Source organism: Macaca mulatta, chromosome 9, assembly GCF_049350105.2.
Source record: "Macaca mulatta isolate MMU2019108-1 chromosome 9, T2T-MMU8v2.0, whole genome shotgun sequence".
Lineage (NCBI taxonomy): Eukaryota > Metazoa > Chordata > Mammalia > Primates > Cercopithecidae > Macaca > Macaca mulatta.
In genome coordinates, this window is record NC_133414.1 from 101,780,844 (window position 1) to 101,793,993 (window position 13,150).

The 13,150-nt window shown below is 33.8% G+C and overlaps 1 protein-coding gene across 2 annotated transcripts in view; it reads left to right on the forward strand.

Annotated features, from left to right (window-relative positions):
• Positions 1-13,150, forward strand: part of KIF20B (kinesin family member 20B) — a 69,624-nt gene that overhangs the window by 26,410 nt on the left and 30,064 nt on the right. For both annotated transcript variants that reach the window (XM_002808505.4, XM_015147654.3), the window contains exons 17-21: positions 137-177; positions 1,360-1,479; positions 5,129-5,282; positions 9,297-10,533; positions 10,874-11,012. In XM_002808505.4, the coding sequence (XP_002808551.4) occupies positions 137-177; positions 1,360-1,479; positions 5,129-5,282; positions 9,297-10,533; positions 10,874-11,012 (1,691 nt within the window). The remainder of the gene's footprint in view (positions 1-136; positions 178-1,359; positions 1,480-5,128; positions 5,283-9,296; positions 10,534-10,873; positions 11,013-13,150) is intronic.

Below are 13,150 nucleotides of genomic sequence, written 5' to 3' on the forward strand. Positions count from 1 at the left end.
ATTTAGTGCTATCAAAATCCTTTTTATTGAATGTGACAGTAAAGTGTCACTATAGCAGCATATGTTTCATAGTTATTCAGTGATACATATTTTCAGATGCTTAGATATTTATTTTCAAAATTCTTTACTTTTTCAGAAACAGATTCATTGATTCAAGAGCTTGAAACATCTAATAAGGTAATGCTTTAAGTTTTATTTTGTCTTGATAAGGTATTTAATTAACAAAGGAGTATGAATGATGACTAGATGTTTTTATTTTAAAAAATAAACAGTAATATAGTCTCTTGGTATACATGGGGAATAGTTTTCTTCTGTTATTTTTTCTGTTTTCTGGCTTGAGTCTTCTTATTTCAACTTACATTTATCCTTTCAAAAAGCTGAATATTTTAAAATATGATAAGATATAAATAATTCAAGATCTTGGTATCTAATATCCAGTATTTAAAGAACTAAAATGTACTTAGAAGACATTACACCTACTGTTTATACAATTCCTATCTAGTATTTTTTCTACTGAATAGTAGACACTAGTTGTACCAATTATATTAAGCTATATAAAATAGAAAATAAAGAATTTCCCATAATCTTCCTAAATTTAAAACGAAACCAAACCAACTTGTTTGGAAGCTTTTTAGACTGTTACTTTATATATGTATTTATAGAACACTTACCATTTACCAGATACTCTTTTAAGTGCTTTTTATTAACTCATTTAAATGTTAGAGCAACTTTATGATGCAACTTGCCCCGGCTGACATGGTTTTTTTATTTTTATTTATTTATTTCTTTTGAGACAGAGTCTCGCTCTGTTCCCCAGGCTGGAGTGCAGTGGCGTGGCTTACTGCAGCCTACACTTCCCAGGTTCAAGTGATTGTCCTGCTTCAGCATCCCGAGTAGCTGGGGTTACAGGTGGCCACCACCACCCCAGGCTAATTTTTGTATTTTTTAGTAGAGACGGGATTTCACCATGTTGGCCAGGCTGGTCTCAAACTCCTGACCTCAGGTAATCTGCCCACCTTGGCCTCCCAAAGTGCTGGGATTACAGGCATGAGCCACTGTGCCTGGCCCAGGGTGACATATTAAAAGTATAGCAGCTAGGATTTGAACCCAGGCAGCCTGGCTCCAGATTCTTCTTACATGCTATATAGCTTCTCTTTTCTTTGTGTACGTGTGTGTGTGTGTGTGTGTGTGTGTGTATGTAATTTTTTTAAAGGCAAAAATAAGATGTGCATAGTGTGTTGCCACCGATTATTTAACTTTAAAATCTGAAGGAGTTATGAAACTGCATTATTAATCATGTTTGCTTTCTAGTTATCCCAAAGTATATTCATGAAACATTGCTTTTTCTTCTTTCCAAAGAAAATAATTACACAGAATCAAAGAATTCAAGAATTGATAAATACAATTGATCAAAAAGAAGGTATTATCAATGAATTTCAGAACCTGAAGTCTCATATGGAGAAAACATTTAAATGCAATGTAAGAATTTAACTTTGTGTTATATTAATAAATTAGATAAACAAGTGTATGTTTTTATTGAAAGGAAGTAATTTAAAATAGCTTATGCAACTAAGACTAATTTACCGAGAATGTTGAATTGCGTATGCAACATTGAACTCAATTTACTGTTCTCCAAATCTGAATTTTTGAGAACTTAAACGAGGGTGTTTGACTCCTTTGAACATACTTTTCCACAAAATATGCTGGCAGTGCTTTGCACGTAAAAAGGAGAAGAATATGTAGCCTTTGGACGTTTAAGCCTCAGCTAGTTGGAAGGGGACCTTTGAGGAGAAAGGAATTTAGACATACTTAGAAAACCAGATTATAATGTTTCAGGGAACTATAACATGAAATTCAGTAAAATTAGGTTTTTCCTTAGAACTTGTTTTTATTATATGTCTTGTTGCTATTGTTTATATGCTTAATAATAGGGATTTTTTCTAAAAAGTTATACACTGTGACGTGTAAAGACTTAAAGGGTTCTTTGTCTTTCATACAAATTTAGATAATTTCATATTTAGTTCAGCTTAGAATGATCAGCTTGTCTTTTAATCCTTTTTTGAAAAAATGGCTTTGGTTTTCTTTTTTGGGGGTAAGCTCCTTCAAATTATTTTTTTATATAGAAATGGTAAAATATATGGTAATAATGTAGTAAACTGAGTAAACTTAGAGCCAAACATTTTGCTTTGTTGAAAGGTGTTTTTTTCTGTCTTTTCTATGATCAAAAGAAGCAGGCATGGTATCTTATAAAAAGTGACTGTTGAGTTTCCTTTGTATCTTGATAGTCAAACTCTAATACCCACCAACATTCCCTGAATCATCTGAACTTTAGATGGGCTTTTGAAACCACAGGGATAAATGAGGAGCATACTAGAAGAGCACTCTATATAATCTCCTGTAGCAGGCCTTTCTTTTGGTATTTGTTAGATACATTATTCAATCTCTGGCTTTTCTGTACCTGAACTGGGAGAAATATCCTAATATTTAATATGTTAATAATTAACTATTTAGTAAATAATTAGTATTTAATAAGGTGGAGGAGCAAGAAACACTTATGGAGTGTCCAGTGTGTGCCAGGTACTATGCTAGATTATTGGAATTATACAGATTAATAAAATCTACTCCCCTAACAATCCCCCAATAAGAAAAAAACAGCATAAATATAGTTATAATACAGTGTGCAGTCGTAGTCAATGTGTGAAGCTGAGAGTGGGTGGGGAGTTAGGAATACTTTGTGGAGATGAAAATGATTAAGTTGAGCCTTAAAGGGTGAGTAAAATTTAGCCTTTTGAAAGTAGAGGAAGGGGACAATGGTAGTCATGAGAGACAAGAAGATACATTGGCCTTCTGTGTACCAGAATCGGAGTGCACAAAGTCGTGGAAATGAGAAATCTTTCAATGAGTGCAGGAAAATACAAACAATTTGTTTTTTAGGAAGAAAGTTTGAAGCAAGGAGAGGTGAGAAATGAGGCTAGGAGTAGTAGAATAGGATAAGATGAAAGACCTTGAATACTGCATTAAAGAGTTCGGGGAGTCAGTGGGGAGTCATTTTCACCAGAGGAATAGCAAAGAGGAGTTTTTCATTTGAGTAGATATTTTTGGAAACTTGGAAGATAGGATTGAGATGGAATTAGACTACAGGCAGAGACCAAATAGCTACCTCTTGGTAGAGTTCAGCTAATAGTTGATGAGGACTTCGATTTAGGGTGGTAGCGGTAGAGATTAAGGAAGAGGAAATTGATTTGCGAAGTAAGGGGATGTAAAACTTTTGAGACTTGGGGCAGTAAATTAATTGCTGGGCCTCCTGGCTCTCGGAACTTTTATTTGGTTAGTCATCACATGCTTTTTGCTCTCATCTGTTGATCTGGATTTTAAGTCTGTTCTTTGATTTGGTAAATAAAAACAAAAAGGAAAGCCAGAGACGGATCATTTCTGGCGACTACAGCCTCAAAGAAAATAGTTGGAAATTTCACGTGGGATTATATTTATTTCTGTAGTATGTTTGCATACTATAATATATTAGAGATATTTAAGGAAGTGATAGTTAAAAAAATCAATATTTGTAAATTAGTCCTTGCTTGTAAATAAACTTTATAGATTCTAGATGTTGTTTTATCAACTAACTTAATAACAGTTTGCTAAATTTAAATTGTTCACTTAAATACATAAAAATATGCAACGTAGTTTGAAACTTACCTAATTGTTTAACAGTTGATGTAGGGTCACTGTTCCACATCTTGTCTTGAGAGCAAACTCTTTCCAATGAAAAAATTTAGTTTCAATTCTTTGTTTTATCTACTCAAGCATACCCTGGGAGCAGAAAACCCTCCTTTCAATAACTATGACTTCTGAAGGGTAGATTTTTGGTGAGGATTGTGTATTTTGAAGTGGGGGAAAATGACGGGATCATTCTGATAGGTACTAAGGATCGGGAAAGGAACAACTTGGACTTGTTATGGAGCTGTGTCAGAGGTGTGATCTGCCTGTCCCGTGATTTTCATTTATCAGTGACACTAAGGGACTAATAGTGAGAAAGCATGGAGATTCTTCTTTATGACATCCTTTGTTTAGGGATAGCTAGAAAAACTTTGCCTTTTTTCTTAACTCATTACTTTATGACTTTAAAAAGTTATTTTTATCTGTATCTCCTGCTAATAAAATGTTTGCTGATTAAGCGGCACTCTTTATCATACACTTTGTTTTTTCAAATTGATTGCTACAAGTTTCTGCCTTTACCATACATTTGATTACACTATAGACTTGCACTTAAATGCTGAGTTTTACCCTTCTTCTAAGTTCATATTATACCCTTTTTTTGGGAAGTTCCCCCTCCCCCCGCCCCCAGTTCCCCCTGTTTCTTTCTTTTTAGAGGTAGGGTCTCATCACTCTGTTGCCCAGGCTGAAGTGCAGTGACGTGACCATGGCTCACTGCAGCCTTGAACTCCTGGGCTCAAGAGATTCCGTTGCCTTAGCCTTCTGAATAGCTAGGACTGCAGGCCTGGGCCACAACACCTGGAATTTTAATTTTTTGTACAGATGGGGTCTCACTGTGTTGCCCAGGCTGGTTTCAAACTTCTGGGCTCAAGTAATCCTCTGGCCTCAGCCTCCCATAGTGCTGGGATTACAGGCATGAGCCCCTGTGCTTGGTTGCTGCTAGCCTTTTTAAGGGAGGCAGTCTGCCTTAAAAAAAAAAAAAAAGTCTAAATGACGTATCTAGAAGCTCAGTTGCAAAGCTGTCTGTAGACTGTATATCTTTGAATATATGTCTACTTAAAGCTAAGTTCAAAACTATTTTTCTAGGAGTTGTTAATGTTTAAGACAATGCTAATTTTTAAGAGGCTTTGGCTACAAAACAAAATAGTTGAGTCTCATATTTTTCTTTTCAAAGCACATTTCTGATGTGACTTCAGGGATTTATCTTCTTAAGATTCTCCAGTTATCCCCAAATGTTACTTATTTGCTAGAGCCATCAGTTATTTTAGGACGAAACTTAAGAAATAACTTAGAAAATGTCTCAACAAATTTGAAAATAAAATTTTTGTGGTACACTATTGAAAGTAATTTATGTGGTTTGTACATTTTTTGTGGCTTTCTCTATGTGAATTATTTTTAATTTATTTTGCTTTAGGACAAGGCTGATACATCTTCTTTAATAATAAACAATAAATTGATTTGTAATGAAACAGTTGAAGTGCCTCAGGACAGCAAAACTAAAATCTGTTCAGAAAGAAAAAGAGTAAATGAAAATGAACTTCAACAAGATGAACCACCAGCAAAGAAAGGTACTACTTCAGCTGCCAGCAGCAGGCGTTTAAGAAAGCTAATTTCTAAACCAGTAAATAGAACAAGGCAAACAGAGGGACATTCACTTGTCTAAGGAAAAATCTTGAGAAAATCTAAGTGTCGTGAATTTTTATTCTGGAAAGTTATAAACTGTCTAGGGATGGGCATAGTTAAAGCTTTTATCTTAATAAATATGCTTTTAGAAATTGTGCTTTTATTATTTCTTTCGCATGTCTGTAATAATTTCTGTGCTTATAATAGGTAAAACTCATTACTTTGATTTTTATAAATACAGTATTTTCTGCCTAAATCCCAGCACATTATTTTGTTTTCTTAGTTTGCATTCTTTATTCATGTGGAGAAAAGGATATTTTACAGTAAGACTTTGAGCTAAATATTACTAATAATAAATGTATTCAAGCTGTATTTGTGATGCCAGGACACAGTCTGATGAAAGATAATATATGTTGAAGATTATTTTAAAAAAAATCTTTAAGAGTAAGTGGGCAAGTTTGTTTTAAATGTAAAGAAGGGCAAACCTTTGAATTTTAGAGGAGGTAGGCTCTTTAGAATAAACTGAAAGTCTTGAGGAAATGAATAGGAAAATGTAAACTGTAAACTTAAGAAAAGCTTCAAAAATAAACTTAGCAGCTTTTAAGAAAATACAGCAGGGATAATGCCATATTTTACCCCTCCTCTTTGAGGCTGGAGAGAGAGTGTAAATTATAGATAATAAAACCTTGTCCAGTGAGCTTTTAAAATTAATCTGTTTAAAAGAAAAGAGACCTTGGAATCCTATAACGAGATTTCTCAATTACAGCTTCCCAAGAGCATTTAGACAATTGAGTGAAACAAGAAAGAACATGGATTGCATTTGAAAAATAAAGACTTACAAATAAAGGTTGTTTTACATATATACAGTATCGAAGGTAAAACTAGATAAATTCTAGATGGGACAGGGAGGTAAGATTCCCATATTATATAGTGATTCTTGGGTGGGGGCATATTCTCACTGGGGGGAAATCAGTATCTTGAGAGAGCTAGGGGATTTTAATTTATCAAAAGGGGTCATAGGCCGGGCGTGGTGGCTCATGCCTGTAATCCTAGCACTTTGGGAGGCCAAGGTGGGTGGATCACCTGAGGTCAGGAGTTCGAGACCAGCCTGACCAACGTGGTGAAACCCCATCTCTACTCAAAATACAAAAAATGAGCCTGGCGTGGTGGCGCATGCCTGTAATCCCAGCTGCTTGGGAAGCTGAGGCAGGAGAATTACTTGAATCTGGGAGGCGAAGAGTGCTGTGAGCCGAGATTGCGTCATTGCAGTCCAGCCGGGGCAACAAGATTGAAACTCTGTCTAAAAAAAAAAAAAAAGTGGTGGGGGAGTGGTCATAGTATTAAAAAACCTTGAGAACAAACAATCACATAAGTTCTTTATTCTCTACATTGTAGTATTACCTGAGGGACCTTTCATAAGTGCTTTGACTTTTCCTTTATTTTGCTCATAACTTCAACTGTGATTAGTATATAGGGAAATAGAAACTCATTTGTATATGGCATGGCAGATTTCAATTTAATGAGCTTTTTAATGATCTCAAAAGTGCTGCCTTCTTCATCAAACAGATTCATTACATGTGCATCCCATGGGCTACTATCATCTCACAACTAGGATGTACAAGAGCCTGTGAGAGGCAGGCTAAAACTTAGGAGTTTGAATCTCATAACTACAAGAGGTTTGACGTTTGGCTCTTAAGGAACAATTACATGCAGCAGTGCTGTCAATTAAGGACTTTGTAATGTAACAAACTGATATGTTAAGATCCCAAAGGTATTACAGAGGTCCCTGTCAACTTCTTGAAATTTTCAAAAATAGTACCCCAGAACACTAATTCTCAAAATGTTGCATGTAAAATACATCCTAGACTTACCATATCAGTATATTTGGTGTTTGGTAGGAATCTGCATTTTAATAATCTCCCTGGATAATTCCTCCCAAAAAAACTAGAAAATCACCCTTGTGTAAATAAATGTTTTTTAGTGTTTAAAGAGAGAACATTAAAATTTTAAACATAAAGTTACCATAAAGTAACAAAATTAATATAACTGGAATATGTCAGATTCATGAACTTACATACATCTAGAAGCAGAATAAATTACTATTGCAAAAACCATATTTATAAAGATTGTTTTCTGTACCATGATATGTCTTAGAGATAGAAAAGAAGAACATATGTGGTGTAGTTAAGTTTCCAAAATATTACATTTAGGATTATTATTTTATTTAGGTTTATTGTTTGTGATGAGTGAGATATAGGGAGTCTGCCATCAGGGAGTTTAAAATCTAGTAGATGAGAGAGACAAACATATTTCAATAAAATATAAAGAGCTGAGATGCGTAGGATAATATTCGGGACTCATTAAAAAGAAAACTGTACAATATACTTTTTAGAGTCAATTAGATACCAATGGAAAGTAATAGATTTCTTAACTAGAAGGATTTCAAGCCAACCCTACCTTGTAATTGTCTTCTGCTCTTATAGATTAGTAACCCTTGTACTTCATATTATATCTGGGATCATTAAACATGGAGAAGTTGATTCTTACATACTTAGTGAGGATACCACATAAAAATACAGGTTAATTAAACAAAAATGGTCAATGAGGGAGTGAATGGGGGTCAGAAGAACATATGGAATTGATTGTATTAGAGCAATGTCGTGCAGAAAATTCACATACAAATTATACCAGAACAATGTTGTAAAGTCCACTTATAAACATCATATAGACATCAAACCGTGAAGTATAACAAAACAGGAAAAAATTTCTAAAAATGAAGAGTCAGATTCTGGCCTGTTTTGAAGTAAGGTTTCAAGGATCTGAGACACTCATCTGACCCTTAATGGAAATTGTATGAAATATAAAAAGATATGTAGATATAAATTTATATATCTAGAAGATTGTTAATTATATTTCAAGATTTAATCATGGAACCTATGAGGAAAGTTTAAAATTGTGTAATTTATACTGGGCACTTACGTGGGGTGAGTTTATTTGTCAGAGTGAACTTATGAATTAAATTGTAGCTAATAGTGTATCTGTTCTGGGTATAATTTAATTTGTATTGATTATAATGGTTAAAGTTCTTACATGTGCATAACATTTACAAAGTCATTTAACTTAAATTACATATTAGCTCATGTTAGTCTCTTAGCATTATTCTGTAGAGTAAGTTGGGCAGGTAGGGATATCCTTATTCTAGAAATATAGATACTAAGCCTGAAAAAGGCAGACTTTTATGCATTTTCAATTAGTTGAACCCTCATGTACAGATTTTCAGGTTCTATTAATAGTTAAATCCATCCAACGCACAGTGTTGTAAACTCATTTGTCTTCTTGATCTTCACAACTTTGAGATAGGTGGTATTATTCCTATATCACATTTGAGGAAACAGTTGTAGTATGAAGCAGTTTATTGATGGTTATAGCTAGTAAGGCTATATTATATGAATTCCCAAAATTTTAACATTTCCCTTCCAATTTTAGCTATGAAAATTTAAGATATTCCATTTGCCTATCACTAATATAGTAAAAGCTGCAATATAATTATAGTTTAAAACTGTTCTTTAGGATCTGGAATGTCTGCCTAGGGTTTCTCGTCATCTCCTCCTCTCTGTCCCATATTAAAATGATAATAAAGATTTTTGATACAAAATTTAAATAACACTGAAAGTTAGAAATAGCTGGTAATGCTACTCAGAGGTAGGTAGCTACGATCATTTTGGTGTACTTCCTTTGCTAATTTTGTATTACCTTGTGAAATAATAATTTTTACATAAATGGGCTCATACCATACGTTTTGTAACCTGGTTTTTCTTTTTTTCTCAACAGCTTATTTCATTTTTTTAAATTAGAAGTTTACTTTTGCATGTTTTGTATGTTTGAATATTGGCTTATATGGTGACTTTTTGGTTTTATTAAGGTTTGCCAGATTAATAACAATTTTCTTATTTTTAAAGGATCTATCGATGTTAGTTCAGCTATCACTGAAGACCAAAAGAAAAGTGAAGAAGTGCAACCAAACATTGCAGAAAATGAAGACATTAGAGTTTTACAAAAAAATAATGAAGGACTGAAAGCACTTTTACTCACTATTGAGAATGAACTTAAAAATGAAAAGGAAGAAAAAGCAGAATTAAATAAACAGATTGTTCGTTTTCAGCAGGAACTTTCTCTTTCTGAAAAAAAGAATTTAACTTTAAGTAAAGAGGTCCAACAAATTCAGTCAAATTATGACATTGCAATTGCTGAATTACATGTGCAAAAAAGTAAAAATCAAGAACAGGAGGAAAAGATCATGAAATTGTCCCATGAGATAGAAACTGCTACAAGAAGCATTACAAATAATGTTTCACAAATAAAATTAATGCACACGAAAATAGACGAACTACGTACTTTTGATTCAGTTTCTCAGATCTCAAACATAGATTTGCTCAATCTCAGGGATCTGTCAAATGGTTCTGAGGAGGATAATTTGCCAAATACACAGTTACACCTTTTAGGTAATGATTACTTGGTAAGTAAGCAAGTTAAAGAATATCGAATTCAAGAACCCAATAGGGAAAGTTCTTTCCACTCTAGTATTGAAGCTATTTGGGAAGAATGTAAGGAGATTGTGAAGTCCTCCTCCAAAAAAAGTCATCAGATTCAGGAATTGGAACAACAAATTGAAAAATTGCAGGCAGAAGTAAAAGGCTATAAGGATGAAAACAATAGACTAAAAGTAGAGGAGAATGAGCATAAAAACCAAGATGACCTACTAAAAGAAAAGGAAACTCTTATACAGCAGCTGAAAGAAGAACTGCAAGAAAAAAATGCTAGTCTTGACATTCAAATACAGCATGTAGTTGAAGGAAAGAGAGCACTTTCAGAACTCACACAAGGTGTTACTTGCTATAAGGCAAAAATAAAGGAACTTGAAACAATTTTAGAGACTCAGAAAGTGGAACGTAGTCATTCAGCCAAATTAGAACAAGACATTTTGGAAAAGGAATCCGTCATCTTAAAGCTAGAAAGAAATCTGAAGGAATTGCAAGCACATCTTCAGGACTCTGTCAAAAACACCAAAGATTTAAGTGTAAAGGAAGTCAAACTGAAAGAAGAAATCACACATTTAACAAATAATTTGCAAGATATGAAGCATTTACTTCAATTAAAAGAAGAAGAAAAGGAAACCAACAGGCAAGAAACAGAAAAGTAAGCTAAATGTTATTCAAAATATTTTAAAATACACAAAGCATTCATTTTGCTATGCAGCTTTAAAAAAATTAGATGGTCATACTTAATCTGGTAAAGCGTATTACGTATGATGAGTGAAGAACTTGAACTTTGTCCATATAAACCTTTGGACCATAGGTTATATGAAAAGATCAGCTTATAAAAATCATATGAAATCTTTTCTGAAGAACTCATTCATAGTTTGGATATTCCAAATTTGTGAAAAGATGTAATTATGTAAAGATTGTTACCATTTCACATGTGTGGTCCTAAGTAGTTAATAATACATTACCATAGAAAAGTGGTTTGTATTTTTTAGATTGAAAGAGGAACTCTCTGCAAGCTCTGCTTGTACCCAGCATCTGAAAGCTGATCTTCAGAGGAAGGAAGAAGATTATGCTGAGCTGAAAGAGAAACTGACTGATGCCAAAAAGCAGATTGAGCAAGTACAAAAAGAGGTAGATTATTTGAAAAGTTATGTGACCAGTTTATGATAAAGATTGTTTTCCTTATATATCAAACTTAGACTTTAATCTTAGGATTGAATAGAACATTTATCCACTTTATAATTTTTCTTAAAATTACTAGAACAGTTACTTCACAAGAGAAAATTTAGCTGATTTAAACAAGCTGAAGAATGTCCAACATTAAGAGAAGTATGTGCCTTATGAAAGATTAGTCTTTTTCTTCTTTAAGAATTGCTAAATGTAAGTCCTTACAAAAAAGTGGAAAGCAACTTTTGTTTACAGATAGTACTTAGGAGAATGTGCAGTATGATTTTTTAGTTTTTATTATAATTTAATTTTTAAATAGGGAATGCAAACACATTATTCCAAATTTGAAATATAATAAGATGTATACAATGAGAAAGAAATACTTCCCACTCCTTCGAGCTGTCAGGTTTACCTTCATGGCATCAAATGTTACCAGTTTCTTTCTTTTTCTGCACTTCTCCCTCCTTCCCTTTTTCTTTTATGACCACTTCATTTTCTGTTGTACTTAGACCTTCTCGAAAGATTGGAACCCTTTTTTTTTTTTTTTTTTTTTTTTTTTTACTTTGAGGTAGTTACTAAAGAATACTTAAATGTGTATGGTCTGACAAATATTAATACAACAAATGCTGTTTCTGCCACTATAAAAGTGACTACAGAAAGTTGTGTTTATCTAAACTTTAAAAAAAATAATTTCACCATATTTGGTTTTTAATTTCTAAACTGTTTTCTTCTCAGACTTTTGTTTTTCACATGATATTTCTGAGACTGATTTATTTTATAGTCGTAATTAATCATTTTCACCTCTGTATAGTATTCTGTTGTGTGACTTACTGCAATTTATTTCATCTCTTGCTGATGACCATTTAGATGGTTTATGATTTTTTTGCCCACAGCAATAGTGCGAATATCTTCTATATGCTCTTGGTACACATATGCAAAAGTTTATATACCAAGTGGGGAGTTACTGGGTCAGAGGATATGAAAGGTTATCTCATGGTAGTTTTAATTTGTATTTTTTTGATAGCTAATGAAGTACAGCTTCTATTCATATTTCTGTTTGCTATTTGTCTATCCCAGTTTCTGCTGTGTGAAGTCATTTGTTCATTTTAATCGTGCTGTCCTTTAAAAAAAAAAAAAAAAAGGAGTATACAGTTTTTATTTTGTATTTATTTATTTTTTAAAAAATTTACTGGTTTATTATAAAGAATATAACTCAAGAACAGACAAATAGAAGGGATGCACAGGACAAATTAAGGGGGATGGAGGGTGGTGCAGAGCTTCTGTGCCTTCTCTGGCTGTACCACCCTCCCAGGACCTCGATGTGCTCACCAAGTGGGGCGCTCTCTGAACCTCACTGTACAATGGTTTTCATGACTCCATCTCCAACCCTGCTCTCTTCCACAGAGGTTGGTGGGTGGGACTGAAATTTCCAACTCTTTAATCATTTTTGGTCTTTTGGTGAGTAGCCCTAACCTTAAGCTATTTCAGAAGAGCCTCCAGTCAAAGCTATTTCATTAGCATAAATTCAGGTGTGATAAAAAGGGGGCTCTTTTTTCTAAGTTTATTTATTTTGTTTTGAGACAGGATCTTACTCTGTCACCCAATCTGGAGTGCAGTGGCATGATCATAGCTCACTGTAACTTTGAACTCCTGGGCTCAAGTGATCCATCTCCGCCACCATAGGAGCTGGGACTACGGGTGTGCCACCATGCCCTAGCTACTTTTAAATTTATTGTATTGTTAAAGTCTTTTTGTATTGCTACTTATAGAGGTATCTGTTTTCAAGTAATGTTTTATTGTATAGATAGTGAGTCCCCAGCCTTTTCGGTACCAACGATCGGTTTTGTGGAAGACAGTTTTTCCATGGACTAGGGTGGGGGTTACTTTAAGGATGATTCAAACACATTACAGTTATTGCGCACTTTATATTATTATTACATTGTAATATATAATGAGACAATTATACAATTCACCATAATGTAGAATCAGTAGGAGTCCTGAGCTTGTTTTCCTGCAAATAGACGGTCCCATCTGGGGGTGATGGGAGACAGTGGCAGATCAGCAGGCATTAAATTCTCATAAGGAGTGCGCAACCTAGGTTC